We start from the raw sequence: 27,998 nt of genomic DNA, 5'->3' as shown, positions 1-27,998 counted from the left end.
GATGTCTTTGATACCGGATACAGTTGTTGCAGGGTATATACTTTAGGACTACTTTATACTGTTGAGATCAATACCTTATCCACAGAGAGAGAGAGAGAGAGAGATTTATACCATAGCAATCACTGAAAGATTTATATCATAGCAATCACTGAAAGGTCCAAAACTAACTATCAACACTTCTGCACTTGTTTGCTCTACAATAGAAGGATTCTCAAGGAAACCCAAAATGATTCTCAGATCAAACAGGCCGAGGTTGTAATCATGAACCAAAGTTACATTTTAAGGGAAATCCCATAAATAAATATATATATAAAAAAAAAAAACAAAAAAACAAAAAAGAGGAAAAGAAACAGAGTTAGGCCTTCATTTACCCCTTCCACTTAGCTAAAGTATATTTGCCTCGGGATATGTAATTAATAAGTAGTCAACATAGTATTATTTGTAGCAGAGTTGCAGCAGCTAATCTCTAATGGTGATAATGGTAGAGAGATGCCTAGGTAGCCCAAGTGCTCAATACTAGAGCTTTCAGCAACGTGATCCCTTCTTGCAACTAAGTGCACCAGCCGCCGTAGTGATGGTACCCACCAGGGAAGATGGTCTGGCTCCCAAGCTCGACGCTTTTGCATAGCTTGACGAAGCTCCAGCACCAGACGGCGTGAAGAAGGCACCATTTAACATCAGGTCTCCTTCCGATCTCCAATTCCAATTCTTCCAATCACTTTGTGGTGCATCCTCATGTTTGGTCACCTGCATATCACATGTTTGATTGATTTCAAAGCAAATTAATTTCCTCTCAAAGTAATGGAAGATGGTTTTTCTTCTCTTTTTAAGTCTCAAAACCTCACCTCTTTACTGAATCTGTAATCTGGGGCCAGAAATCTATTGCCTTGGCTGTTAATGGTGGGCGCAGCACTCCCTCCAATGGCATACATTTCCCAGTGAGTGTAGTCATTGTTCACCACATGGAAGTACCCATGTCTGCATCTGTAAGAGAATAAAGAGATCGATCAGAGAGGAAAAACAGAGAAAAAAATAGAGATAAGTAGAAACAGAGAGAAAGAGATACTTACCTGGGCATCCTTTGGACAAGGCCTTCTCCAAAGTGGTTGAAAGCAATGGTGACCTGCATATTCTTGTCCTGAGTATAAGAATCACTATGACCCAGAAGCATAACTTTGTCATGGTGGGTCATATAGTTGTTGGAGATGGTGATGGCCGTGGAACCATGAATGGCATCAATAAGCCCATCATGGCAATTGGAGAGAGTGTTGTGGTCCACCCATATGTGACTACCACCGAAGATGGAAACCCCATCACCGTCCGATATGGTCCTCCACCCATAGTGGCGAGGTGAGTCTCTCACGTCTGCATTTCCTCCTTGCTTGCAGTCATGGATGTGGAGACCATGAATGATGATATTGGTCACATACTGGATTGTGATGCATGGTCCACCTGCAATGTGTACACTAGCACCTCTGCCATCGATGGTTTTGAAGGAATTCATGATGAGTTCTTCCTTGAGCTGGATCACCATGTCTCTTGAGAATATGATCCACAAGGGCTCGTCTTGAATGACTGCATAGCGGAGGGTGCCGGGCTTGGGGGTGACAGCGTCGTCGTCGCCGGAGTCGGTGACTACATAGATGCGACCGTTTCGACCACCGATGGCTTGCTTGCCGAACCCAATTGCACAATCGGCAAGGCGTTGGCGATTCTTCTCCCAATTGGAATCACAACGCCAACAGTCGTCGATTGGGTTCCCTGTTCCGCAGGAGAAGTAACCCAATTCCCTTCTGCTCACCGACGCATTGACCCTCCTGCAACTCAAAATCACATCACACATTAGTTCATTTTCGAGATAAAACTATAAAACTACTAGTAAGTAAGCCTAGAATGAAGAAGGATATTGTAAGGAAAAAGCTCACCTATGAACCTCTTCCACTACTTTTTCAGGGTCTTGAACTGGGGAAGAGTTAATGAGCGATGGAGCTGTGAGGGCAATGAGGAAGAGAAGGGTCAGTGAAGCAGCAGTAGCCATGTTTGTTGTTGTTCTTCTTCTTCTCTACTTTCTCTTTTATGATAGAGAAAGAGAGAGAGAGAGAGGAGTGAAGTGGGAAGGGAGAGACAGTGAAGAGGAAGAGGGTATGTGTTTGTTGTTGGTTATGTGAGAGCGGGGAGGAGATGGAAAGAGGGAGGGTGATTATATAAGGTGGGAAAAGCCGGGTGATAGGGCGTGATTAAAACTAATTAAACAAAAGTGGGGCTCACTTCGTGATTTCTGGCTTTATTGGATTCCTCATTCGGTGCCTTGGCTCGTTAAGCAAGCCCCTCTCATAGACCTTAACAAACCCCACATTTGATTTCGCTTTCTGTTTAAGTCACACACAGACTCTCTCTCTTTCTCTCTCCTCTTGTCTTATTCTGACAAACATAACTGTTAATGTCTTTTTGAAATCCTGCAATTGTCTCTGCTTTGGCCAATGATCTTTGGGTTTTGGGGTCTGCAATCGAATTTCAATCTTCTGACTGATCAGGGTTTCAAAGAGCAGAATCTGGATCCGGATCGAATAGAATCAGTTAAGAATTGGATGAAAAATGGTCTGTTCGGAAAGAAAAAAAAAATTGTTGTACAATGAATGTGCTACAAGGCTAGCAGCATAAAATAATTCACTTCTCCTTTGGGTTAATAAATACCCTCATAGGTTTTAGTATTTTTTAAAATACTTTTTGAGATCCCATTTTTTTGGTTGTCCTTGCTACAAGTGTAGCATCATCTGTCAGATTATGTCTTTAACAATAGAATAATTGAATTCCTCTCTACAGAGCCCAGAGAGTGCTTAGGTAGGCATCCAGCTGTTGGACTGTGTCACATACATCCCAATGACTGACTTGGTGTGCGTCAGGATGTGTGCCCCCTGGGAGCACTCCCTGGAGAGGAGTCAGATCCACCATAGAAAGGCAATAAATGTCAGTCGTGACTGATTTTGATACGATTCGAAGTTCTAAAAACTTATTACTGATGAGTTGATAATTCACAAAAAACCTTCAAATGAGATAGAGAGGGAAAGGAAGGAAAAGGAAAAGCTATGGTTAAGATTTGGTTGATTTTGAGGTTATTGTTAAATTCCAACTTCGAAGTGGATAACTATCGGGTTCGGGTATAACCCGGTCCAAGACACTTTTCTTTTCAAATAATTGATTGCTTTGAAGAATATCCCATATATCACCTATCTAAACCTCACAAAAAAAGACAACTGCAGACGGTTGGTGCTTTTTATGAATGGCCCCAGTCGTATGGAATATATGAAGGGGAATACCTATTTTTGCCACGCGGATATTCCAATGAATTGGATATCTAAGAAAGGATTAGGGATGTAAATGGATCGGATTCGGCTCGGATAGTGCTATATCCGCATTCGTATTTGATTAGTTTTCGGACAGACTCGGATAGTGCTAAACGGATACGGATCGGATATTTTATCTGTTTACATGTAAATATAGCTTTTCGGATAGCTATAGCCTATCCGTATTTGTATCCGTTTAGTTTTCAGATGGATTCGGATAGTGCTAAATGAATACGGACACGAATACGAAAATGGATTTCGGCTATTGTCACTAGTTAAATTTCAAATTTAAATATGGTCATTAGTACTTAATGCGTATTGGCTTACACTCCCATGCACCATCTTGGTAGCTCATACCCTTTCTTCATACTCAAGGTTTTTGCGACATGACCAGCTCCTTTTGGGTTAAATCTTGACTTGTAAGTAAAGGACTTTGATGTTTACTCAGTTATTTAAAATAGAAACGACAAAAAAAAAAAAGTATTTTACAACGTATTTTATATTGGTTCAAAATTTCATTAGAACAATAAAAAAAATGGTTAAATATTTCAATTACAGGAAGAAAAAAACAAAACAAAAACGGACGATACATATTTTAAACGTTTATATTTCAAAGGTATGAGTAAAAAGAATATACACAACATAAATTGTGGGACTAATTCATGTCTTATTAATAAAATATTAATATTTGATGTGTATACCATAGCTTGTATAACATTAAATTATTTTTTTGGTTACTAAGATTTAAGTTTTTAAAATATCGATTACCCCTATGGCTACGTGTGATTGCAATGAGAATCAAAGGGAATGGGAAGTGAAATTTTTTAAATTTTAATAAACAAAAATTTTGTACTCATTACCCCATAGCTTTAAGGAAATTCGATCCACAAAAAAATATCATTTAAAATGCGTTCAAACTAACTAAGTCTACCATTGTCTATAAAATTTCAGTCCCTTTCATCTTGTTGTGTGGTAAAAGTGTAAAACTAGATACTTACCAATAAATTCCATATTGGTGTATTGTTCATAAAACTTGTTCAGTCCCCTTTCAACTCCTCCCCAATAGGGGTGTCAATGGGTCGGCTTGGTCTGATTTTGGTTCGGGTTTTTTAGTTTCAATGTGATTTTTAGAGAAACCGAGATCAATCCAATAGGAACTTTTCGATTTCGGCTCGATTTCGGTTTTGGTGCGGTTTGATTTCGTGCCGATTTCGATTTATGATAATAGGTTGATATCGGTTTGGATTCGGTTCGGTACCGGATTTTTTTAAACAAGTTGGATTCGATTTGTGCCTATTTTCTTTTCTTTATCTTTTCAACTACGTAAAATATTTCATTAGCCCCACACTTAAAAAGGAGATCAATGGAACAAATCAATTTCCCTATTTTCATAACTTCATACTCATTGATTTTTAACACTTTATCTTACAACCATAAATTTGCTCATTAATATTGAAATCAATTCAATGATTGATAACCGTATACTCATTATTTTCTTATCGGTTTCATTCGGTTCTATTTTCGGTTTGTTATCGATGCGGTCCGATTTTCAACCGATCTCGTGTTACCCCAGTCCAAAACTGATCCAATAAGGATTGATTCGGTTCGATCTCGGGTTTTTTTGGTCGGTTTCGATCGATCTAATTAACGGTTCGGGTTAGGTTTTGACACCCCTACTCTTCAATGGCCAATGCTATTAATGCTTTCGTGCACACTCCCATTGACCTTGCAACAACATAAGGGTAAGTAAGTAGCTCACACTCCCAAACAAAAAATTCTTCCCTAAATTAAAATTACCGTATTATCTTTTGGGAATGCATTCTCTCTCCAAGAATGTTGCTCTGTGCCAACAAGGGGCCAATGAGTTTGCGGCAAGATTTCCACCTTTCATTTCTTATTTTTATATTTTTTTGGCGGTGGGCGCAGGCGCCACCGTCCCGGACGGTCCTTTGTCCCTTCTCTGTTTTCATGTGGCTACAATGAGGTGGCTGCAGATACCTACAGCGTGCCCTAAACGGCGCAATTGGAATCAAAAAACTTTGGCCCACAAGATCTACAAGGTAGTTACCCGATCCGAATCCATAGGTTTTTGTCGGTGCAGTACTGTGTAGTTAGTTGTCTAAGTGTGAACTGACAATACAACACCAATTCTCTCCCCCCTTCTCCACCCCCACCCCCTCCCCACAGTCCTTCCTTTTCTCACCACTCCTAACTAACTTCCCACTTGCCATTTTAGTTAAGGCAGTTAAGCTGTTGAAGTAGGCTTTCATTTTCTTTCAATATTTTATTCCTTACCCCATTCTAGCTATAAATATATATGAATTACTTTATTTTCTTTACTACTACGTGTCTACAAATAGCATGTGATGCTAGCCACTCTACCTTTCTTCCCATCATTTCCATGCATATTTTTTAGTTTTATTTTTTAAAACCATATCCTTTATGGTTTTAAAAAATGGTATCAAGATTACCTATATTGATACAATGACTGCGATCCATTAATGCCATGAATGGAAGGTGTTTTATTCCCATATTGATTGCATAGTGTGCATTTGCTAGTTTATGAACTTGGGAAGGGTTACTCTATCTCAGGTATTTGGGTTGAACATCATTAAGTAGTATCACGATGAGTTGTCCATCTTCTGCTATTAGCTATCCATTGTCCGAAAATGGGGAGTGATGTAATGAGGGATTCGGTTCCTCTCCTACGAACATCCCATCCGAAGAGTGTCCAATGAGACATTTTAGGATATGTGCCTAATCCCAACCTATACGCATCTCGGTATACTGCAAGCAGTTCCACCATTAGATGCTTCACTTGGCATGTGTGCAACCTTTGTCAACCCCAAAAAATAACCATCCCACCCCTTACAAAATGTTCTTACAGATATTCCCATTGGCACCGTGCTGTTACAAGGCCCACATGACCAGACAGCATTCTTTTCCTATTTTTTTAATTTTCCAATTAATGGTTTGGTTTTACTTTCTTTCATAATTAACCGCAAACCGCGCCGGAATTCAAATGGGGTCATCGAAAAAGCTGAGGTGGAAATATGATAAACTTGGGAGATGCCATGTGTCGGTCTCTTAAATCAACCGACACTTGGGCCGTAGACTGGGCCTTTTTATCCGTCAATTAGCTGACTTGGGCTATCCTTAGGAAAGCCACGTTCTCCCCATGTGACCTTTGTCCCCGAGCTATTCTTTGGTGGGTCCACCTTTATCTTCCCCGTATTGCCAGGTCTGGGCCATTGATTTTCTAAGTGTCGTACACACTAAGGCACTAATAAACCGTTGGTTTGGTTTTTTTTTTTTATTCTGTTTGCAAACACTGATTTGGACTTTGGACTGAATTCATGTGACGGTCGCTGTGGGTGGCGGGCGATTCGGAACTGTCTTTTTAAGGGACCACCGGACCAGTACATAAGCTCACACTCTGACATAGGCATAAGATATAGACTGAGACGTTGGTGCTGGGTCCTAACTTGGCCCGGCCCGAGCAACACCTTCTCAGTTCCATTTTTGCCAATTGTCGAATAACGAACATGCCACGTGTGAGTTTAATTCTCAGCCAATTGTTTTCCTTTTTCCTTGTGTCGGGAGTTGCGATTGAAGGATGTGAAACCAACCAATGATAGGAGAGCATGTCCCCACGAGCACATGCGATTGCCCCATGTCCCTCTTGTTGAACCCGACCCGACAATTGATTGGTCGCTCTTATATCTCTATGGGAATTAATATTTGGACAAGAGATGAGGAGCCTCACGTTAGTAGGTTTTTGTGTAGTGTGTAATGGGGTTGGATCTAATTTATGAACGTTAAATTGTAACAGCCTAATATAGAATAGGTTAAAAAATTTAATTTAACGTGTTTTATCAGTTTTGAAACTTTTGACATATTGATCAAATATCTAATATTGTGTAGCAGAGTCATCACCACGTCACGGAAAATTAAGAAATGATAGAGTCTACTTGTGCGCCAAGGGCAGAAATGAACTGAGATAATTTGTTAATCTTAACACAACACATTTGTAGTGATAGATAGTAATGTACCACCAACCATTTATAATAAATTGAAGTGAAAGAGAGTACCAAATTTAGTGGTCTCCAAGCACTTAGCTTCTCTAGCTAGTAGTAGACTAGTATGTGAGTTGGCCCCTCCCCACCACATTCTCTACCGACAAAGATTACATTTCAAATGTTTTAAGTGAATAATATAGATGATAAGTAACTTCACCATTCTCTCTAGAGAATCAGAACAAATGATAGCTCTCTGTATTCCTCGTTGCTTGATGAGCTACAAAGGTTTCAGTACTTCCTTATTTCTGCCCATAGAGCCCAGGAACAGAAACCTCCTATGGTTGTATATGCATAGAAAGGAAACATCAAATTTGTTGGGTCTGATTTGAAGAATTTGTTCAAAAGTTGAGGGAGAAGCTTCGATCCATAATATTTTTGCAGGGAAAAGACTTTTACGACACCAGTGTTTGGGCCAAATTGCACACCTGAAACACTATAGCACCCTCCTACACTCCAAACTAGGGGTGCAAGTTTTTGTCCTGTTAGTTTGAACCCGTCCTAGTCTGCCCTGAGCCTGAACAGGACTTGGGTTGAGATATCTTGGCCCTGAGTGCGGGTCAGAACTGAAAATTTCTAACCTTGAGTCAGGGTTGAAGTCTCACGTTAAGTCTGGCCTGGCCCGGTCCGGCCCGACCTTGTTTGAAGTTATACTAACCCTGAGTCAGGGTCGGGTCAGGCCTGCGCCCAACTAAGGGGACCAACCCAACCGTATTGCAGTCCTACTCCAAAGTACACGATGGGCGTTGGAGGGAACCCTCTCCCTATTTTTGCCAATCCTATAAATAATTTGAGGAGTGTTGGACTTGATCTCCTTCACCCATTATAATCACCATAGTTTCTTTCTTTCTTTTTTTTAGGTTTTCTTCTTAATATAGTTAGAATGTTGGTCCTTCCCGAATTAGCTAACTTCTTCTATCGAAACAAAAAAACAAAAAAGCTAACTTCTAAGAGTTATTATCATCTTGTGGACTTATTTTTTTTTTAGACAAAAAAACTGGATTAGACTGATCAATTTTTGAGAACCAGATTAGTGGAGGAGCCTTGGTGCAACAGTTAAGTTGGGCTCTTGCAACCATTAGGATATGGGTTCAAAATATGGAAACAACCTTTCTACAAAACAAAGGAATAAGGCCAAGTTCAAACTAATTTCTGAATAGTTTTGATTGATTCTAGAATGATTCAAGTCAGAATCTAGGGATTATTCCCAGATTTGATCCGAGTTTTTAAGCCTTGCCTCCACTAAAGTGCCTTGCATGAGACCGTATAGAATGTGTAGTTTATAATTGGAAAGAAGAAAAAAAGGGAAGGGGAGGGGAGGGGAGGGGAAATGGGCAGGGGGAGCGGTTTTGGTTGATGGACGCTTTGATCTGGTATGTGGCAAATTATATTGAGGTTAAACTTTTACTGACAGTAGATCCTAAAATTCCTTGTTTACATGTTAAGTTTTAACTTAATCATAGGTAGTTATATTACAACACCAAGCATGAAAAAAAAAACAAAACTGACCAAGAAAAAAAGGCACAAGGGGTGCATGGAAATTGAAGGGGAAGAGTTCTCCATGGGCAGTGTGACCCCCATGCACGCACAAAGGCCAATGGGAATGCACACGAAAGTATCAACATGACAGCCATTACCACCATTTATGGGGGTGGAGCAATCATTTTACCCCATCTTTGTCTAGGCACAGGGTGAACACTCACCCACAGAAAATTTTCTTACAAAATTGAATTTGATGATGAATGCTAGATTTGATATGATTTCTATTTCAATTTGCATTGATTGCATAAAATAGTCACTAAATAGAATTTTTTGCCAAAAAAATGATTGTTTTGGTGCATCAATGTAAAATATTTCAAGAAAAAGAAATCTATTTTGGTAGTTCAATTTTTTAGAGTAGATTCTCTATATTTCTTCGGATGAGGGTAGCTAGTGATGGCAGAAGGACGGGGCCGTCAAGGGGATGGTGGTGGTGGTGTGATTATTAGAAGAAGAAGGATGATGTTTTTGTTTTTAACATGAAATTACTGTTTTGTCCATCAAATTAACCATATGTTCATTAGAGCAAGAGTGATATCAATTTCAATTTCAAAATTGAATCAATTCCTATGTTATTTCAAAATTTCTATTCCATTTGATTTCTCTTTCATTAAAATATGTGCAAAAATCTAACCAAATAATTTTCACAATAGAAATCATACCAAATTAGGCCAAAATGGGATGAGACCATTTCTAGATATCCAATGGTTACAATTTTCACTTCACTCTCTCACCAACAACCAAGACTTCTTTATGGGATTGTTGATGAGAAAAAATAAATTGAAGGAAAAAAATAAAGTGAGAAAAATTAAGTGTAATAAGGATCAGGATCGTCTCCAGGTAGGCTTGTAAATGGATCGAATTCGGCTCAGATACGGATCAGATGTAATCGGATTCGAATATTTTTTGGTCGAATACGGATACCTCTAAACGGATTTGGATGGATTCGGATGCGGATCAGATTCGGATTTTCGACCATCCGTTTATACCTCTGCCTTGTGTAACCCGAACCTTCCTCCCCCTAGTGGATACAATTCACTCTCAATCCATAGTTTTTTTATCATGATTCTCTTTTCCTCATATTCTAGAACCTGTTGAATCTTCAAAAATCCTCAAGATTGTTATTTACTTAATTTTTTATAATTAAGTATTTGGATTCGGATTTTTATCGGAGTATTCGAATTTTTTTCCGGATATCTCTAATCGAATACGAATGCCTCTAAACAGATACAGATGCGGATCCAATTTGGATTTTCGATTATCCATTTACAACCCTATCTCCAGGGAGTTCAGTACCCAGGGTGCTGCCAGGAGACATCCAGCAATTAAGTTGTACCACACATATCTCGATGCACACTTACAATGTGTATGACATAGGCCAACGGCTGACTACACCCTAAACGTACTGGGCTTCCTGGAGACGAGCTAAATGATAAAGGATATGGCGGGTATCATTCCCATGCGCTCTCATGCATAAGTCATGAGAGGCTTGACCTCGTAATCACTAATAAAAAATCTTACCCATACCTGTACTCAGGGCATGAACGGCATAAAAGAGATATATATTAGACACACGCTGCCCATTATGTTTTTCCAAAACTCTGCACCTCCCCAAGTCCCCAACTTTCGGTAGGGCTCCCATTCCAATACGCATGCGCCAACACTTCCTTGAACTTTATCCATTTTTTATATTTCCTTTTTCGGATTTTAAGCATTGGATAGGATCGGTTTGATCCGGATCAAAAATTGGTTGAGATTGATCTCGATTCTTCTTAATTTGGTTCGAATTTCGAGCCAATGTTATTCTTAAAAAAACCTTAAACCCCTGAGATCCATTGCCTCCTCTATGGGTCCTCGGGATCTCATGTGGGTGGCCAGGGGATTCCCAAGGAGCGACCTCGTACAAGGACCACATAGGCATCTATGGTAGTAGGGGTGTCAATTGGTTCGATTCTAGATTAAGGGTCCGGATTCTTAGTGATTTCGGCTCTAAGGTGTCAAGATCATAACCGGACCAATAAGCTTATTGGATCCAAATCTGAGACCCAGGACCGTTAACTAATGGGTGGTCTAGTTCTGATTTTTAATCGATTTCAAACATTATTGATCCCAAAACAAGGACAATGAGAGTTTCTCTAGGAAAACGGGAGCTTCATTATACATAGATATAGTTTTTTAGAGCTTAAAATAAAGACATTGATTCATATACTAGTTTTAAGAGTTCATAATTTTCATCTCAAACTCAACTCATATACTTATGACTTAAAGAACAACAAAAGAGCGCCAGTTAAAAGTCCCAAACAATGTAATGTTATTAATAGATTAGGTAGGGCTGCAACAGGGTCGGGTTGGGCCGGGCTTTATAAAACCCTAGCCTAACCCTAAGTCCCCTTAACTGGGCCCAGGCCCGACCCGACCCTGATTCAGGGCCAGAAAAATCCAACCCTGACCCGCCCTCAGGGTCGGGTCAGGCCGACCCTGATTGGCCTTGATCATGAGGAGGGGGAAAGAAATGCATGGGCTGGAATGGGCTGGAAAGAACATTATTAATTTTACATAAAATAATAATATAATAAATTATATTATAACACTTATTATCTTCATATATAATATATTATATAAAGAAATGTGGGTGAAATTTAAAGTTTATAATGTATAAATTTTGTCAATATATATTTTATAGTATAACTTAAATCAGGGTCGGGTCGGGCCGGGCCGGGCCAAGCTTAGCTCGAGGCTTCAACCCTAACCCGACCCGACCCTAACTCAGGGCCAGAAATTTCTAGCCCTGACCCGCCCTCAGGGCCAAATATCTCAGCCCAAACCCTGTTCGGGCTCAGGGCGGGCCAGGGTGGGTTCGGGCCAACAGGGCCAAACTTGCACCCCTAAGATTAGGGTTTAAAGCCTTTTAGGGTTTTAGAGATCTAATTTCCCATTCAATTTGTTTATATATCATCCAGTTCCAACGGTTCCGGTGCTACCGGGTCCTTAATGCGCTATCGATTCTAGACTCGTTGGGAGACTAGGACTAGAATCGGCCCAGATCAATAGTATATCACTAGGATCAGATCCGTCTCAATAAACTATTGGGTGGTCCAATTCTGATTTTTGTCAATCTAGATCGGTTCCGATTACCGATTCTGATCCTAAATTGATACCCCTACATGGTAGTGGTACCGATGCCCTTCTCCAGGAATGAAGGGAAACTCGGTTCAATGTTTATTAGATTTTATCGTAATAGAATTTGTCATAATTGATTTGTAATACTACGTTATATATATTTTTTGAATATTAATATTAATACAAGAGGAAGTGTTTTCTAAACTCCAAATGAGCAGGGTTTTCGTAGTTCGTATTGAATTGATGATACGATATTTGACTGATATCGGATTGATGATATGGCATGGACAAAGGGTAAAATTTGTCAAAATATAGTATAATATCGATAGCTTTGAAGGCAAAAATGTTTAATATAAATTTTTCCCGTAATCCAATGAGAGGCCACAAATGCATCCCAATTAATTAATTTACTCTCATACTCCACTTTTCAAATCCAATGGTTCCACCCAAGGTTAATAAAATAGAAATCTGCGATCCCAAAAACCTTAGAATTGCTCTTCAAATCTAAAAATCAAATTCTCATGATTAAAACCTTAGAATCGGTTATGTCAAATATGCTGCAATTGAGATCTCTAATGACTAATTCTGCTATGAATTGACCGATTTGATTGATTCAATTTCAATTTTTGAAACAATGGTTCCGCCCTAGCTGAATCATGCTCTAGCTAGTCTGACCTTTTATTTTTCTGTGCCTTTTGAGGTAGAGTAGGTAGGTCTGGGTCCTTTGCGCAAGATTGGACGAACCAAATGTTAGGGCTTCCAAAGCCCTAGCGTCAAACCGCAATCCAATTTTATCACACTAATTCAAGCAATTGAAGTTATTGCGATTGAGCCTCAAAAAAGGATGGCATTCATTCACCCAAAAATGAATGAAGCCAGAAAAGGTAGCAATGACTCGAGGTTCTCTACACCCATGAGGAAGAGAGAATCTTTTAACCAATCAGATCTGATGTTTCGATTGGACCAGGAAAGGGTATTTTGGATTTTCATGAATAGATGTAGGAGTTAATGATGATATTCAGTATTCTAAGATTCCAATCACAGCTTAAAATTACCTTGGATGAAGAGATTCTCTCTTCACCCTAGTTGTTGCAAAAGTTTCTTCAATTTATAATTGTAACCGATGGACTAAAAATTTGTGGATAGGAAAATTGCGTGGTCCATTAGACTATTAATGACGTCCAACTAAAAGCCCGAGTTTTACAGTGAAGAGGTGATTCCAAGATTATAAGTCTAGCAGACACACACTATCCAATCAATATCAAACTAAATTCTCATCATATTTTTGGTCAAAGAGTGCATTCATTGCATATATGGCTGATGCACGGACAACTCGCTCTAAAACCATTTGATGACATCCAACCAAAAGCCCGAGCTTTAGAGACTTTAGAGTGGAGAGATCCTTCTCAAGCTCATAACCTTGCTCACATCAGGTTCTTATAAGTGTACCAATGTGAAACTAAATTCCACTCCTATTATAGGTCTTGGAGCACACTCACTGTATCATATATGGATCAATCGATGAATTTGATTCGATATCATTTTTTTAAACCATGATGATGAGGGAATTCCTCTTTCACCATACGTGAAGGAAAACAAGATCCTATATATATAATTTGGGTTGGTGTTCTCTATAGGTAGCATGGCTCTTGCTCGTGTGAGGGGGCTAATTAGAAAGCCCCGCATTGGCATCATTGGGTGGGATTTTTACCTTTCATGGAGTGAGATAGTCATTTCACCCCCTCTGTATCTGAGCATGGGCGCTACACTCCATCATGGAGGACTTTCTTTCATAAAATTGTTTCATAAAAGAGAATAAGAGATGGCTAGGCGGAGAAGTCACTTGAACAACTTTCCCAAATGACAAAATGATGAAGTTGGTTGACATTTCAGCAATGTTTATTTAGAAAAGTCAACAACATCACATGTGTGGGTGTTTAGTGGAGGCCCAACAATGACGCCTAGCTAACCCATCATCTCTTTTTTTCCGTGTTTCCACTGACTGCGCTAAAGAAACTTTAGTTATGTACCATTGTTGGGTTCGTTATATGGGTGGGTCACATGTCACTATCGGGTTGCCATCTGGGTTTTTTCTATGTGGGCCCATACTAAGTTCACATTGGTATTGTCCGGCCTTGTCCTTCAATTCCTATTTCCAAGCCAGAAATGATTTGTGTCCAATGAGAGATTAGTAGTAGTAATTACTACAATTAGTCATAATGATAACAACTCGAATATCAGAGATTAGTAGTAGTAATTACTATAATTAATCATAATGGTAACAACTCTCTCTCTCTCTCTTAATCTATATGAAGATTAAAAATGGGTTATTGCGGTCGGACCTTGGAGCCAAAGTTAAGCCCTAAACATGATTGCATTACATGTCATGCCCATCCAATATTTCCGTCTTAGGATGGAAAATTCATCGATAGGGGATTAGGGTTGTCAAATGGTTGGGTCGGTTTGGTTTGGTTTGGTTTGGTTTTTTTCAATTTTATGAGTATATTGAACCACACCAAATAGGTCCAATAAAGTTTTTGATCGGTTTCAGTTCAGTCTGATTTGTTTCGGTCTTTTTTGTTTTTTTTTAAATGGTTTCTCTTATAACATATTTGTTTGCTATACATTAAAAAAATAATAATAATGTTAATTGTATCGATTTTATAGGGTTTTCCAGTTTGAGTCAATCCGGTCTATCCAGTTGGTTTTGATTTTTGCCAGTTTCTAGAAACCCAAATTCAAGATAATAGACCGGATTGACTCAAAACTAACTGGATAGACCGGATTGTCTTTAAACCAAACAGATAAATTCATCTACTCCAGCCGACCAAATATAGTTTACCATGTTTGTGAACTTAGACATAGTGACCAATTTGAAATTTTTTTGTGGTCAACTTTTGTTAGAAATATGTTCTATGTGTGCTATGAGTTATATTTCATTGAAGTGATCCCTTAGGCTCCGTTTGCTTGCTAGGGGAAATAAAGGGAATGGAAGTGAAATTTTTATATTTAAAAAAGAAATTTGTGTAATCATTACCCCATGTGATAATATCACTAACTTCAAATCATTCCATATTTGATTATTAAATTTTACTTTACTTTACATCCAATTTCCTTTGGTTTAAAATGTAAAATAAATATTACTTGTAAAATGTATCATTACTAGACATGGTAAGAAATTTAAGTAATTTATACAATCACATGGGATAATGATTACAAATGTTTCTTTTTTAGGTTTGAAAATTTTCCTTTCCCTTCCCTTTAATTCCCCTTGCAACCAAACAGAGCCTTAATTGTGATGGTGGGGAGGGGGTTGAGAGAAGCAACTTTTACTGGCCCTCACATAAAAAAAAAAAACCTAAATGGGTCCGAAAAATTTCTTCAGTCTTATTTTGGTCCAAAAGATACTGGGCTTGGCAGTAAGTTCCAAGGTTGGACTTGGGCTGTGCTGAACAACCTTTAAACCTTTGCCTAGGAGTGGCAACATTCAAGCCAACCTGTTCAAGTTCAACCCACCAAACCCTCCATGCTTAACTCAATTTCTGATCAAGTCTTGAGAGAGAGGGTGTTTTTGGTTGAATTTGAGTCTGAAATTTTGCAAATTTGACAAATAACCTATCAAGCTGCTACTGTTGACCTTCATCGCATTTCGATTTTGTTTCGGGTTCTTATCCGTTTGTTTTTATGTTGATTTCGGTCTAGTTAGGGTCCAGTTTGACATGTATATGTATATATAAATTATGAAAAAAAATATGTTTTTTCTTTTCTAATGAGTTTTGGGCTATTATCAGTTTCGATTTCAATTCAGTTTTGGAATACCCAAATCTGCAAATCATTCAATAAGGAACGGTTTGGTTCGGGCTAGTTTGGGCCGATTTGGACCGGTTTCACCGGTTCGTCTTGCATTTTGACACCCCCAAGTTCCACTCACCAAACCCTCCATGTTTGACTCAATTTTTGATTGAGAGAGAGAGAGTTTAGGGGAAAAGAAGGATAGGGAGAAGCAGAGTCAAGTCCTTATAGTTAAATTCTTATTATACTTCTGGAAACCTAATTTTTTTTGACAATTCAGGCACCAAATTTTCTCAAAGGGTGTGTGTCTCATTTGCCAAGACTACATAGACCGACCAAAAGGAGATTAATCATGTGTTTGTTGGTTAAGCCACCTAAACTGTAAAAATCTTGGTTTGACCCAAAAGGATTATACCTTCCCTCCCATCTATCACTTCTTTGGTCTTTTCCTTTTAACCTTTTTGACTATACTCTACTTAGATTAAAGGACCAAAGAAAATCAGCTTTAATAAGTACCACAACTGGAAAACTAATCAACTACTCCTACAAATTGCAACCAACTTCAAATCAAAAAGGGTGGCTTCTAGACTATATTCAGTTCAAACATGTTCCACCAAGGTAGGTTTTTAAAACAAGGAATCGGTATTTGAATCAGGTCCAGCCAATTCCGCTTCGATATCGTTCCGGATTGAACGGAATCAGCCGGAATCCATCAGATTTCGCCTGAACCCTAGAAACCATGTATGGATCGCCAGCTCAGGAACGGTAGGAATGGGGGATCAAAGCTTGGCCGATTCGCCCGATCCGGTTTTTAAATCCTTGCACCAAGGTGAGTAGGCACATGCATGCCTAGCAGTTTTTAATTTCAAAAGGCCCACATGTTTCATTTGACCCAACCCATCTTAGCCCAGTCTTATATTTGAGGCCCAAAATCAAATAAACATTAACCAAGATCAAGCCCACCCAAAGAGGTACATCTGACTAGCTGGGCCTATCTTAGTTATTATATTACACTGATATATCATACTAGCATACAGTGACAGAGCTCATAAAATATTAATTGGGACCCACTTTCTATCAACCTATGGTGAAGAGAGAATATCTTCACCCATCCCATCTAAAACTCTGATTGGACTAAATAAGGGTATTCCAGAATCCAGACCATGAACAATAGGGTGTGGGAGTTAATGATGAACGACTCCCATGTGTCCAACTATGGCATCAAATCACCATTGGTGAAGAAAAAACTTAAATCCTTAGTTCACCATTTGGATATTGTTTATTAAATAATTCAATTTGGTTTTGAATCGATAAAATCGTCATATTGAACCTATTAAAATTGATTTGAACTAGTATACAATTGAACCGATTATACATACTAAAATCGGAGTCGCTCAAGGATGTCAAAACCTAGCCCAAACTGATAAAATCAACAAATAAAATCTGGACCGAATCTAACTGATCCTTATTAGACTGGTTTTGGACTGCAGTATGATGGGACCAGCTGAAAACCAAACCGATCGATATCCAGACCAAAAATCAAACCAAACCAATCAATCTCCCGTCTCATCAAGTATAAGGTTATGAATAAATGAATTGGTTATCCAATGATTTCAATATTAGTGAGAAGATTACTGGTTGGAAGGGGAATTGGTACAAATCAAGGAGTATGAGGTTATGTATAATGAGATTTGTAACGATGTTTCCATTGATCTCCTTGTTCACTTTACAAAATTAGTCGAACAGTTAAATGAATGATTAGCAGTGTTCTTTTTGTGATTTCAATATTAGTTTATCTTCTCACTTATTAGTTCTCCTTTAATTTCAATATTAATTATCTTCCCCCTGATTTGATTTGTAACAACAATTTCACTACAAACTCTATTTATCATTGATTTGAAAATTAGTTATCTTCCCCTTAAAATTTATTCCTCTTTCTTCCCATTACAAAATGAACACACCAAGTCAATGTCCCAAACTCCAAAACAGATGGATCTAAAATCAAATTTCCTTATCGCTGGTCCATTTTATTACTATCCTTCTTACCTTTAGCTGAGATTCTCCAGACGAGTTGGTTTGTGCCAATTTCCTCTTATTATCTTTCATTTTTCTATTTGTTTCTCATTTTTCTTTTGTCTTTTTCCTTTTTCATTTCTCATCTCTTTCCCCGTCTCTCCTTTTCCCATCTTTTCCTTTTTTATTAAAACTATTTTTTCCATACTCTGTTTTGTTTAGATCCATGTAGCCAACCCCATTAAGTTGGGATAAGGCTAAGTTTGTTGTTGTTTTACCTTTAGGAGAATCTGAACGTTTAGAGAGATTTTTCCTTTTAGAAAGATTTTCAATATATGATTTCATCATGGTTCAAACTCAAAAGTATATCGATCTAAAATCAAAGTTCCTTATCGCTGGTCCATTTTATTACTATCCTTCTTACCTTTAAGAGAATTTGAATGTTTAGAGAGATTTTGAGTAGGAGATTGGGTTGAATCTTCAAAAAAAAATTTGGACCATTTCTCGATTTGTGCGTGTCATCCTTGCGCAGGGGCCATGCTAATCTTCTCTGTATCGTTCCAATTTTATCGGATGTCTCCGAAGAGACAATTACTCTAAGAGCTCTTACAAATATAAAGTATTGAAGTATTATTTACTTATCCGATGTGGGATATATTATAATGTTGTCAAAAGGTAAGTTAGAAAAGTATTGTAATCTATTTTCGAATACCTAGAATACCCACACTCATAAAGAAATGACTGGCGAAAGGAAAAAATTAATAAGTAAATTCCACACTCAAGAAGTGTGTCTCATTTTTTAGAAAACATGCCAAGTTATCCGGAAATAAATGAAATTAGGTGGCGACGGAGACCCATTATCGTCATTCCTTACCCTCTCAAACCCATGCTGATACTCCACGGTTTTGAAGGTGACCGATATCAATACTTGGTCGATATCGTATCAAATGTAAAATAATCATTTTCTAAGAAAATCAGGACCGATCATGCCGATACATATCGGTATCATATCGATTTTGAAGTGACCAATACCGTGCAGTACAGAAAAAATTTATCCCCTTCTGTCTCCTTCTTGGTGGGAGACTGATACTTTGGTCCCTCTCCGCTGCAACCTTTCCAACAAGCCCGTCAATCCTATGTGAGAATCTCCACCCAACCCAGCAGCTTTCCTTGCCTCATCTTTAATCTGCGCCGCCTGCACCCTCAGCCGCTCATCCCTCATCATCTCCCTCACCCTCTCCTCTATCTCCTCGGCCTTCATCATCTCCTCACCACCATCTTTCGTTGCGGCACAGAGAACATTCTCCCTATAAAATATTAGGCCAATGCCACTACCCAGTTGCTTTGCCTGGCATTCTAGAGCCTAGCAGTAGCGGACTAGTACCAGATAAAACCAAGGCAGACGGCTATACTTTTATGTCTTCAAAACATGGTTTTAGGTATCAGTATCGGACCTCGATATTGATACATATAAGCTAAAAATGACCACCCTGCCCTCCTGCACTTACAATTTACAACCTTCTCGTTGATTTCAGCTGAATAAGCAATGACCTTTCAATGGCATGACTTTAATGTCTTGAGGGAGCAAACACAGAACATCTGGATGGAGCCAACATTTGCACTGAGACTACCGTGCACTCACACATGAAAGGATGCAACCCATTAACTTAGAACTCTGCTGCTGCTGCTGCTGCCTCAGCTTCCAAGCCTGCAACACCATATTTTCCAGAGACTTGACTTCTGGGTATGTAACAGCTCTTCCAATTACTAAATGCACAGGGTTCCACAATGTAAGTGAATACCATTACCTTTTTAAAGGGAAACTTTGGGGCTCTCCAACAATGTATCCTTGAGCTCACCCTTGATTCCTTCCTTTGGCTGATAAAATAAATAAAACAAACCATGAAAATGTTGCAGATCAACATTATGATAGCCTAATAAGTCTACCTCCCAAATAACTACTGTACATGAGCAATTAATGTATTTTGCTTAATGAAAGTGCATAAGAGAGAACTCGAAGGATATAAGTAATACTTACCCATCCTCATCCCCAGAGCTGTAACAGTGGGTGTTGGAACTGGAGCAGAGAATATAAGGATCAGTTAAACAAAAATATGTCTTCCGAGGAATAGCCAATTCGAGTTTGTTGTCTTGCTGGATCTCCAAACAAATAGTATGCAAAGAACTGGATGAACATAATGTTTGATGAAGCCTCAGAGTCTTTGAGAAGTAGCTTGGCTGATTCTCAGGTTCTTCAATAGCAAAAACCTGACTCTCATGGTTGTTTCCCTCTTCTTCATTCAAGCCAACTCCTAAATGGGACACCTTTTGTGTATCATGTTGCTCTGATCTGTGCAGTGAGAAGATCCCAGTGCTCTGAGAAATTACTTCATTATTTCTGGAGGTATTTGCTGCTTCTTTACTATGAGAGCAGATAATTGAGTTCTGGGACTGAGAATCAGAGCAAATGTCAATTGACTTTTCCCGTTTTCTTACTCTTCCAGAGATGAAATTAGAGTCATTGAATTGGTCATCTCCATCTTCTGAGATTGAGGATGAATTGTCTTCCATTCCACGGGAGCAACTCAACAAACAGAAGGATTGCTTCTTCACTTTGGCAGTCTTTGTTGCAGTACATGGAACAAGATTGATTCTAATCTCTACATTACAACCCAGCACATGTTGAAGCAAACCAGCAATCAGTTTCCATGATTTTTCTGCCCTGAACACATGATCACGATGATAGAATTCCACTTCAGCTATTGCCAGACCTGAAGTTAGGACAAGCACTCAATCATGATTGTGTGGACATCAGGAACACTACAACCTCAAATATGCATAACTGCAACATAACAAAGATCAACCATCTTAAACCATCCAATTCTATCACATATACATTTGTCTCAGATTATGTGTCCAAACCATATTTTTTTTATGGCTTCACCTCCACCACCAGCCCCCATTTTTTTTTTTCTTCCACTCACCAATAAAAAGAAAATTCAACAAGGCAGCTACTCATCCAATCCAGAAGAATACACTTAAATTAAATAATCATACTAACACACAAAACATATGACAATAAACATAGGTCCTATAATAAGTAAATCAATACAAGGTAACATGTGTTGTGAGGGTTGCATTGCTCAATAAAAGTGGAGTAGCCATTTAAAAACTTTTCAAGTTTTTTGTTTGTTTTCACTTTTTCATTTCTCTAAAGGATACTTCTATAGCCCGCATTGATAAGAGCTATTGTGAGTAACCTGGAACTGGATATCTGTCTTCTGCATCCAAATTCCATACCAACACAAATGTGACCACTAAGCATGCACTAGAAAGAAGACATTTTCTAGTATTTTACCTTGGTTGATACAAACAGAAGCCAACCTCCCTTCTTTCTGTAAAAAGCTCTTGAGTGTATTTGAGTGGCAGCTTTCCATGACTCTGCTCCATATATTTTCTAGTTTCTCTTTACAATCTCCATGCATCTCTGAATTATGGGACTTGTTTTCATCACACAAATAAGACACAGGATGTTTCAAAATCTCTCTAGTAGAAGATATGCGGCCGAAGCCTTCATCTAGACATGGAAGGGATAAAATTTTAATGTTTAAGGCCTTTACCTCAAAAGCATTAGTATCTTTAAAAAAAAAACTGGTCATTCGCACCTCTCTCAGATACAGTTCTCAGGCACACTCTTGAATCATTTGCATCCAAAGATGATGATTCTACAGAACTTAACTGTAGGAGTGCAACTGTTAGCCAGGTTGTCTGATTCTTTGATGACCTCAACTGTTTCTCGGTTTCAGAAAGTACTTTTAAGGCATGCCTCAACTTTTGTAAGTTTGCTTCAGCTATGACAAAGGATAGTAGCTATTAGTACGACAATGCGTACACAAATGCAAGCTGTGAAAGCTAGAGCAAACTCTAATAAAAATCTTATAGAATATAATTCATGTTCTGCAAATGATCAAAAAATTCTGTTAGAAATAGCAAACGCAATGAACTGTGTCATTGCCATAGATGTTATGACTTATGAAACCCACTTTGTGTCCTACGGTGAAGAACTACTTTCGTCTTTTGGTATAAGATGAATTAAATTCATGATTCAACCCAATTACTTGAGATGAATTCAACCAATCCGTGTCAGCCTTTCTGCCAAAACTAACTAAAACTTTCAACTCCAAGTTTATAACACTAACAAGAGATTGAAAAAAAAAACATTGGACAATGTTAAATTTGCTATTACAATAGAGGTGGTCCTAATATAATGCTTATATTACTTAACACAGTTATTCCTAATTTCCTATGAACCCACATGATGCATTAACAGACCAGCATAGGAGGAGAAAGAACCAGCAAAACTAGCCCCCACGGTTTAGCAAAAACCAGTCCATATTGGATCAATAATTTGGTTCACATAAAGGCCCATATTCTGTCCATTATATGGCCTGCACATGTAGTAGATTGGATTAAGAGTGTGGGCCCCATGGGGCTTGAATGGAGAGGAGTTCTTCTACTTTTTGAAGATGTGATGTAAACAGATTCTATGGCAAGCACTATGCTAGCTATGCTGTTTTTTTTTTTTTTTTTTTTTTTTTTGGGGGGGAGGGGGGAGGGGGGGAGCAAACCTGGAGAGGTTCAACCCAACGCTGCTGGCTGGTTTAGTTTTGCTGATTCACTAACATTTTTAAAAATATGTGTAAAGATGGGGGATAAAATAATTTTGGGGGGTAAAAATCTCTTTACAATTTTTTTTTACAAATCAAAACTGGAGAGGTTGTGCTGGCTGGTTTAGTTTTTATTCACTAAGTTACTAATTCTGAGTTCAGTTTCTATTTTGGTGTCCTACTAGTATATTTCGGTAATAAATTTGAGCCGAGATTTAGGTTTCATTTTTGGTTTAAAATTTAAAATAGAAATGAGTATTTATGGATTTAAATTTTGGAAGGAGGGCTGATAGGGGCTAGAAGATGTGATGGGGGGGGACAACCCTATCTGTGCTGCAACTTGCATTCAGAGGGTAAGTTTATGGCAATGGAGATCTAGTGCTGTTCAGGAACTTGGGGGGGGGGGGGGGGGGGGGGGGGGGGGGGGGGGGGGGGGGGGGGGGGGGGGGGGGGGGGGGGGGGGGGGGGGGGGGGGGGGGGGGGGGGGGAAGGGGGGGGGGGGGGGGGGGGGGGGGGGGGGGGGGGGGGGGGGGGGGGGGGGGGAGGGGGGGTCAAAATCCAGATCTTCTTCAACACATATTTTTTCAACATAGTTACAATACCCACTTCCTTTATTTTTGGGGGGGGGGGTGGGGGGGGGGGGGGGGGGGGGGGGGGGGGGGGGGGGGGGGGGGGGGGGGGGGGGGGGGGGGGGTGGGGGGGGGGGGGGGGGGGGGGGGGGGGGGGGGGTGGGGGGGGGGGGAGGGGGGGGGGGGGGGGGGGGGGGGGGGGGGGGGGGGGGGGGGGGGGGGGGGGGGGGGGGGGGGGGGGGGGGGGGGGGGGGGGGGGTGGTTGGGGGGGGAGGTAAAATTTTTTTTTTGGGGGTTGTTTTTTTGGGGATTTTGGTTTTTTACCTTTTTTCTCCTCCTTCAGAAAGGGGGGGGGGGGATAATAAAATTTCGATCATGATCCAACATGGCCTGTGCTCCTCCATTGGGTGGGGGTGGGGTGTGTTTGGGGGTCCCCTGCTTTTTCTTCTTCCTTTTTTTTTTCTCCCCTCCTTTTGTGTTTTGGGGTTCTCCCCTCCTTCCCCTCCTTTTTTTTTTTTTTTTTTTTGGGGGGGGGGGGTGCTTCTCCTTTTCTTCTCGGGGGGGGGGGGGGGCCCCCCCCCTCCCCGCCCCCTTTTTTTTTTTCTTTTTTTTTTTTTTTGGGTGTTTTTTTTTTTTTTTTTTTTCTCCCTCCTCCCTCCCCCCCCCTCGGGCCCCTTTGTGGGGCCCCCCCCCCTCTTCTTTTTTTTTTTTTTTTTTTTTTTTTTTTTTTTTTTTTTTTTTTTTTTTTTTTTTTTTTTTTTTTTGGGTTTTTTTGGTTTGGGGGTCTCTCCTGGGTCTTTTTCTTTGGGGTTTTTTTTTTGTGGGGGGTGGTCCTTTCTTTTTTTTTTTTTTTTTTTTTTTTTTTTTTTTGTGTTTTTTTTTTTTTTTTTTTTTGTGGGGTGGTTTTTTTTTTTTTTGCCTTTTTTTTTTTTTTTTTTTTTTTTTTTTTTTTTTTTTTTTTTTTTTTTTTTTTTTTTTTTTTTTTTTGTTTTTTCAGGAAAGACAATTCAGAGCTGCTGCAAAGATCTTAGAGGTTGAAGTCTTACCTGTACCACGGGGTCCATGGAAGAGATAAAATGATGTTATTCTTCCCTTTAAAATAGCATTCAGGAGAGACCGTGCTACTACGTGCTGTCCAACCAAATCATTGAAAGATCTTGGCCTGAATTTCTGACAGAAGTTGCTAGGACTGCCTGAATAATGAGTAATTTTTCTCTTACTATATGTGCAGCTCTGTCCCTGTCCAGATCTATCCATCTCCCCGCATTCCCTCGATAACAGGGGATAATCCTCGAAATCAGAAGGAAGGTTTGACTCTCTCAACCTTGGGGTTCTTGACCAGCAGCGGCTAATTCCACATCCATGATGATAGCGATCCACCTCCTCATTTGCAAAAAGTGATGTGCTATGGCTCGAACCTTCCAGCCGGACATCGCTTACGGATGGATTTGGACTACTTACATTACTCCCCACAACATTGGCTTCTACCAGAGATGATTTTGTTCTTGCACCATATCCAGATTTCCTTTTTACAGTAGGATCAACTCTTTCTAAGCGTCCAGATCCTAAAGCTGGTTCGCCATATGAATCAACATGCTCCATATGGTCACTGGAAGTAGGCACACATGCCAACTGTAATGCTTTGTCCCTATGATTACCGAAATGGATTTCACTGGATGATTTGTTCCCATGGATCACATCACATTTTGATTTAGAATATTCTCGGATGTCTGAGCTTCTAATTCCTATATTATGTGTGTTCTTTGATAAAACTGACTTGCAACTAGATCTTCTTGAACTAAAACCCAATTCAGGGTCACCGTCAAACTCAACTTTCCTTCCATCTAAACTGAAGTTCTGAGAGTCATGAAAACTGTGATTCTTCAGGCCACCTTCATGGCAACTGTTCAGCATACCATGGCAAGAATTGGCTTCCCAGCTCAAATTGTCAACAAAAGCAGTGAATTTGCTCATGGAGTTTGTTGATGGGTCCCTCAGTGATCGAACTCTTCTAAGTGCAACAAGAGCTTTAGAGAGAGGAATATCAGCAGAATGACGCGGTCCATCGGACATTCTCGAAAATACAGTTCTATAACTTACAAATCTGATTTTCCAGTCCAGTACTCCAGTGAGGAAACGATTTCAATTACAAACTAAAAGTGGAGTCTCCATTAAAGATCTTCATTTTCCACCAAAATCCATAACCGTAACAGTATAGCTTCAAAGATATCATAATCAGAAACTTTGATAAGTATTATTTATATAAAAGAAAAAAAATGCATTCACCGACAATGCAAGCAAATATATAATCACAAACGAACCATACCTAAAGAGAGGAGAAGCAGAGGTTCACCCAATTTCTGATCACAGCAATCATAAAAGAAAGAACACATTTTTTTTTCCTGCTAGAAGAAAAAGCAGAAATACAAACTCAAAATCTATAAAAACTACGCACATTTGTCATAGGAAGCAGCAGAAGAACGGAATCTGAAACAAATGGAAATCACGCATCCAGAGGATTAAGAAAATCTTAAAAAGGGAAATGGAATCTAAGTTTGAATTTACCATTAAAAAAACACATAACAAAAGAAACAACATGAACGGACAAGTAGCTAAAAAACAAACCTGCTTGCAGTTCCTGAAGCAACTTTGAGACCCTAGACATTCCAATAACGAGAAGACAGAGAAAATAAAAATAATCCTAACCCTAGAGAACCATTCTAGATGCTCAATAGCTTGAGCACATAGTACTGTTGTTATCACGGAGCTTACAGACCTGAAGGTAATGGCATAATAGTAAATAAAACTGTTGGTTGAGGGTGTAAACATTGCTATTCGTCTGAGCTTTTTTTTTTCAGTCAGATATTTCAGAGAAATTTTGTTTCCTCCGTAGACATTGCAGAGTGTTTCCAGAGATTAATCCTCGTAAATGGCGCTCAAGGGTAGATTTGTAATTCAGTGGTGACTGTTTAAGTCCTCTGGTTTTCTTCTGGAAGAAAAGCTGTGTTTTTGGCGGGTTCAGATGTTTAAACTATTTAAAGAGAGCACAGTACTAGCCTTTTTTGAACCTGAAGAAGAGGGGATCCGGCTCCTCTCCAGGGATTCCCAGCCGTTGGATGCCCCTAGGATACTTATAGGAGGGGATGATATTTACTCTTGAAAAAATTACATTTAGGCTACGTTTGGTAAATGTCTGAACAGTGTGTTCAGAACTGTTTTTCCATTGTTTAAGAACAAAAAAACGTGAATTTGTGTTTGATTTGATGGTTCGGTTTTTTGTTTTTTAAGAACGAATCGAAGAAATTTTGGCTGTCAAGAACGTTATTTACAGACCGTCTCCAGGACTGCAAAGAACAAGAACGATCGATCGCGCGATTCAAGAGCAAAAACCCGTGAGCAAGCCTTGAAGACAAAAAAAAAAAAAAAAAAACCCAAAAGACAGATCTGGGGAAGGAAGTTAGGAGGAGGAGGCGAAACTTGCAGGTCGATCTCCTCTCTCTCTCTCTCTCGCTCTATATCCCTCTCTCTCGCTGCCTCTCTCTGCTCTCTCTACCTCTCACTCTCTCTGTCTCGTTCTCTCTCTCTCTCTCACTCTCTCTGTTTCTCTCTCTCTTGGTCGTTTGTTGGGATGAAGATCTGACTAGAGCTCTATCGATTTTTCTCCCTTGTGTCTCAGGATTTGGAGCAACATCCCTAACATTTGAAGGTTTCTGCTACAGTGGTCCTCTCTAGCACGACCTTCTCTGCAACTGAAGTTGACAACAACGAAGGTGACTCTCTCTCTCCCTCTCTCTGTAATTAGGTCTTTGTTCTTCGTTTTTCTTTCCGATTTTTTCCTGTAATGTTTTTCATGCGTCGATGTATGATTTATGGTGTAATGTTTGAAATTTGTGATTGCTGGCCCATTTTTTCCTGAAATCTGTAATGTTTTTCAGAAGTTTACTGGCCGATTGTTGTGAGATTTTCATCTCTGTCAACAGATCTGCATACCGAACTTCTTCTCCATTTTATTTTTTTTTGATAGGTACTTCTCCATCTCTTCCGATTTATCAACACATTGCACTTGGTTTCTCTTTTTTTCCTTTTGATTTTAGACCCCTCATGACTCTCATGAATCAAACGGTTAGAGAATGAAGTAAGGAAAAGCAGGGGAAAAGAGAAGATAACAGTTCACAGCCTCACACTTCAGACTTCACTTGACAGAGATAAGAATCTGGGAATAATAGATTGGCCTAAGCGCTTTCCAATCTGGGGAACCCTAAGGACGAATCTGGTTCGTCCTTTTGTCCAGTTTCTCATCAGTGCTGGAGCCGTACTTTGACCATTACGCACCTCACTCAAATTGTCACTCAAATCATAGGCATAATTTAGGATCTTTTTCTATCCCTACTTCAATCAACTAATCCCAGGGAAATAAGAGGAATGAATGAAGTGTGTACATTATTTTTATTTTCAGTAGGTTGGGCTTTTCCCCTCCTCACCAGAAGGGAATAAATGAGTGCCATTTCCCTCACAGAAGTTTTTTGTTAATTTTTCTCCTACTTTGAATCTGTGGGTTTCATATGAATGATAATTTTTTCTAGACAACCATTGGTTTAGCTTGCAGATTTTATTCCCACACTAGCGGCGCAGGAAACTCTCTCCCATCTAATTTTCTAATTAGGTTTAAAATACTATAAAAGATTAGCTAGTACAAAGGGGGCAAAATAAATGTTTTTTTTTTTGTTTTGGGGTAAGAAATAAGATTGCTGTCTGATTTATGGGTTTGAGATGGGATTAGTTTCTTTGTTCATGTTTTACCAAAATAAGCTTACAATGGCGTATCCTAAGGACTGGGATTGCATATGCTGTAATCAATCAAAAAATTTGTTGCAAATT

General features: G+C 39.3%; 2 protein-coding genes, 1 non-coding gene and 1 pseudogene across 3 annotated transcripts; 1 reads left to right on the top strand and 3 right to left on the bottom strand.

The window, feature by feature from the left end:
• Nucleotides 1-142: 142 nt before the first annotated feature.
• On the bottom strand, nucleotides 143-27,554 carry LOC122671665 (probable pectate lyase 18). Its single transcript, XM_043869025.1, has 6 exons — nucleotides 27,541-27,554; nucleotides 16,041-16,054; nucleotides 1,926-2,075; nucleotides 1,071-1,817; nucleotides 846-984; nucleotides 143-747 (listed from the first exon to the last, which is right to left on the bottom strand). The coding sequence occupies exons 3-6, from the start codon at nucleotides 2,036-2,038 to the stop codon at nucleotides 526-528; spliced, it is 1,221 nt and encodes a 406-aa protein (XP_043724960.1). The 5' UTR covers nucleotides 2,039-2,075; nucleotides 16,041-16,054; nucleotides 27,541-27,554; the 3' UTR covers nucleotides 143-525.
• Nucleotides 18,371-18,473, bottom strand: LOC122638446. The gene has a single exon (XR_006329441.1). It is a non-coding gene; the product is annotated as a U6 spliceosomal RNA (small nuclear RNA).
• Nucleotides 19,512-25,613, bottom strand: LOC122671201 (protein STICHEL-like 2). The gene is made up of 8 exons (XM_043868306.1): nucleotides 25,447-25,613; nucleotides 24,116-25,216; nucleotides 23,486-23,523; nucleotides 21,550-21,754; nucleotides 21,243-21,461; nucleotides 19,923-20,655; nucleotides 19,693-19,762; nucleotides 19,512-19,592 (listed from the first exon to the last, which is right to left on the bottom strand). Exons 1-8 carry the CDS (start codon nucleotides 25,511-25,513, stop codon nucleotides 19,512-19,514), a joined length of 2,514 nt encoding a protein of 837 aa, XP_043724241.1. The 5' UTR covers nucleotides 25,514-25,613.
• Nucleotides 27,054-27,119, top strand: LOC122638427 (annotated as a pseudogene).
• Nucleotides 27,555-27,998: the final 444 nt, after the last annotated feature.

Source organism: Telopea speciosissima, chromosome 8 (assembly GCF_018873765.1).
Source record: "Telopea speciosissima isolate NSW1024214 ecotype Mountain lineage chromosome 8, Tspe_v1, whole genome shotgun sequence".
Taxonomy (NCBI): Eukaryota; Viridiplantae; Streptophyta; class Magnoliopsida; order Proteales; family Proteaceae; genus Telopea; species Telopea speciosissima.
Note: the sequence above shows the minus strand (reverse complement) of the source record. Positions and strands in the feature narration are given on the sequence as shown.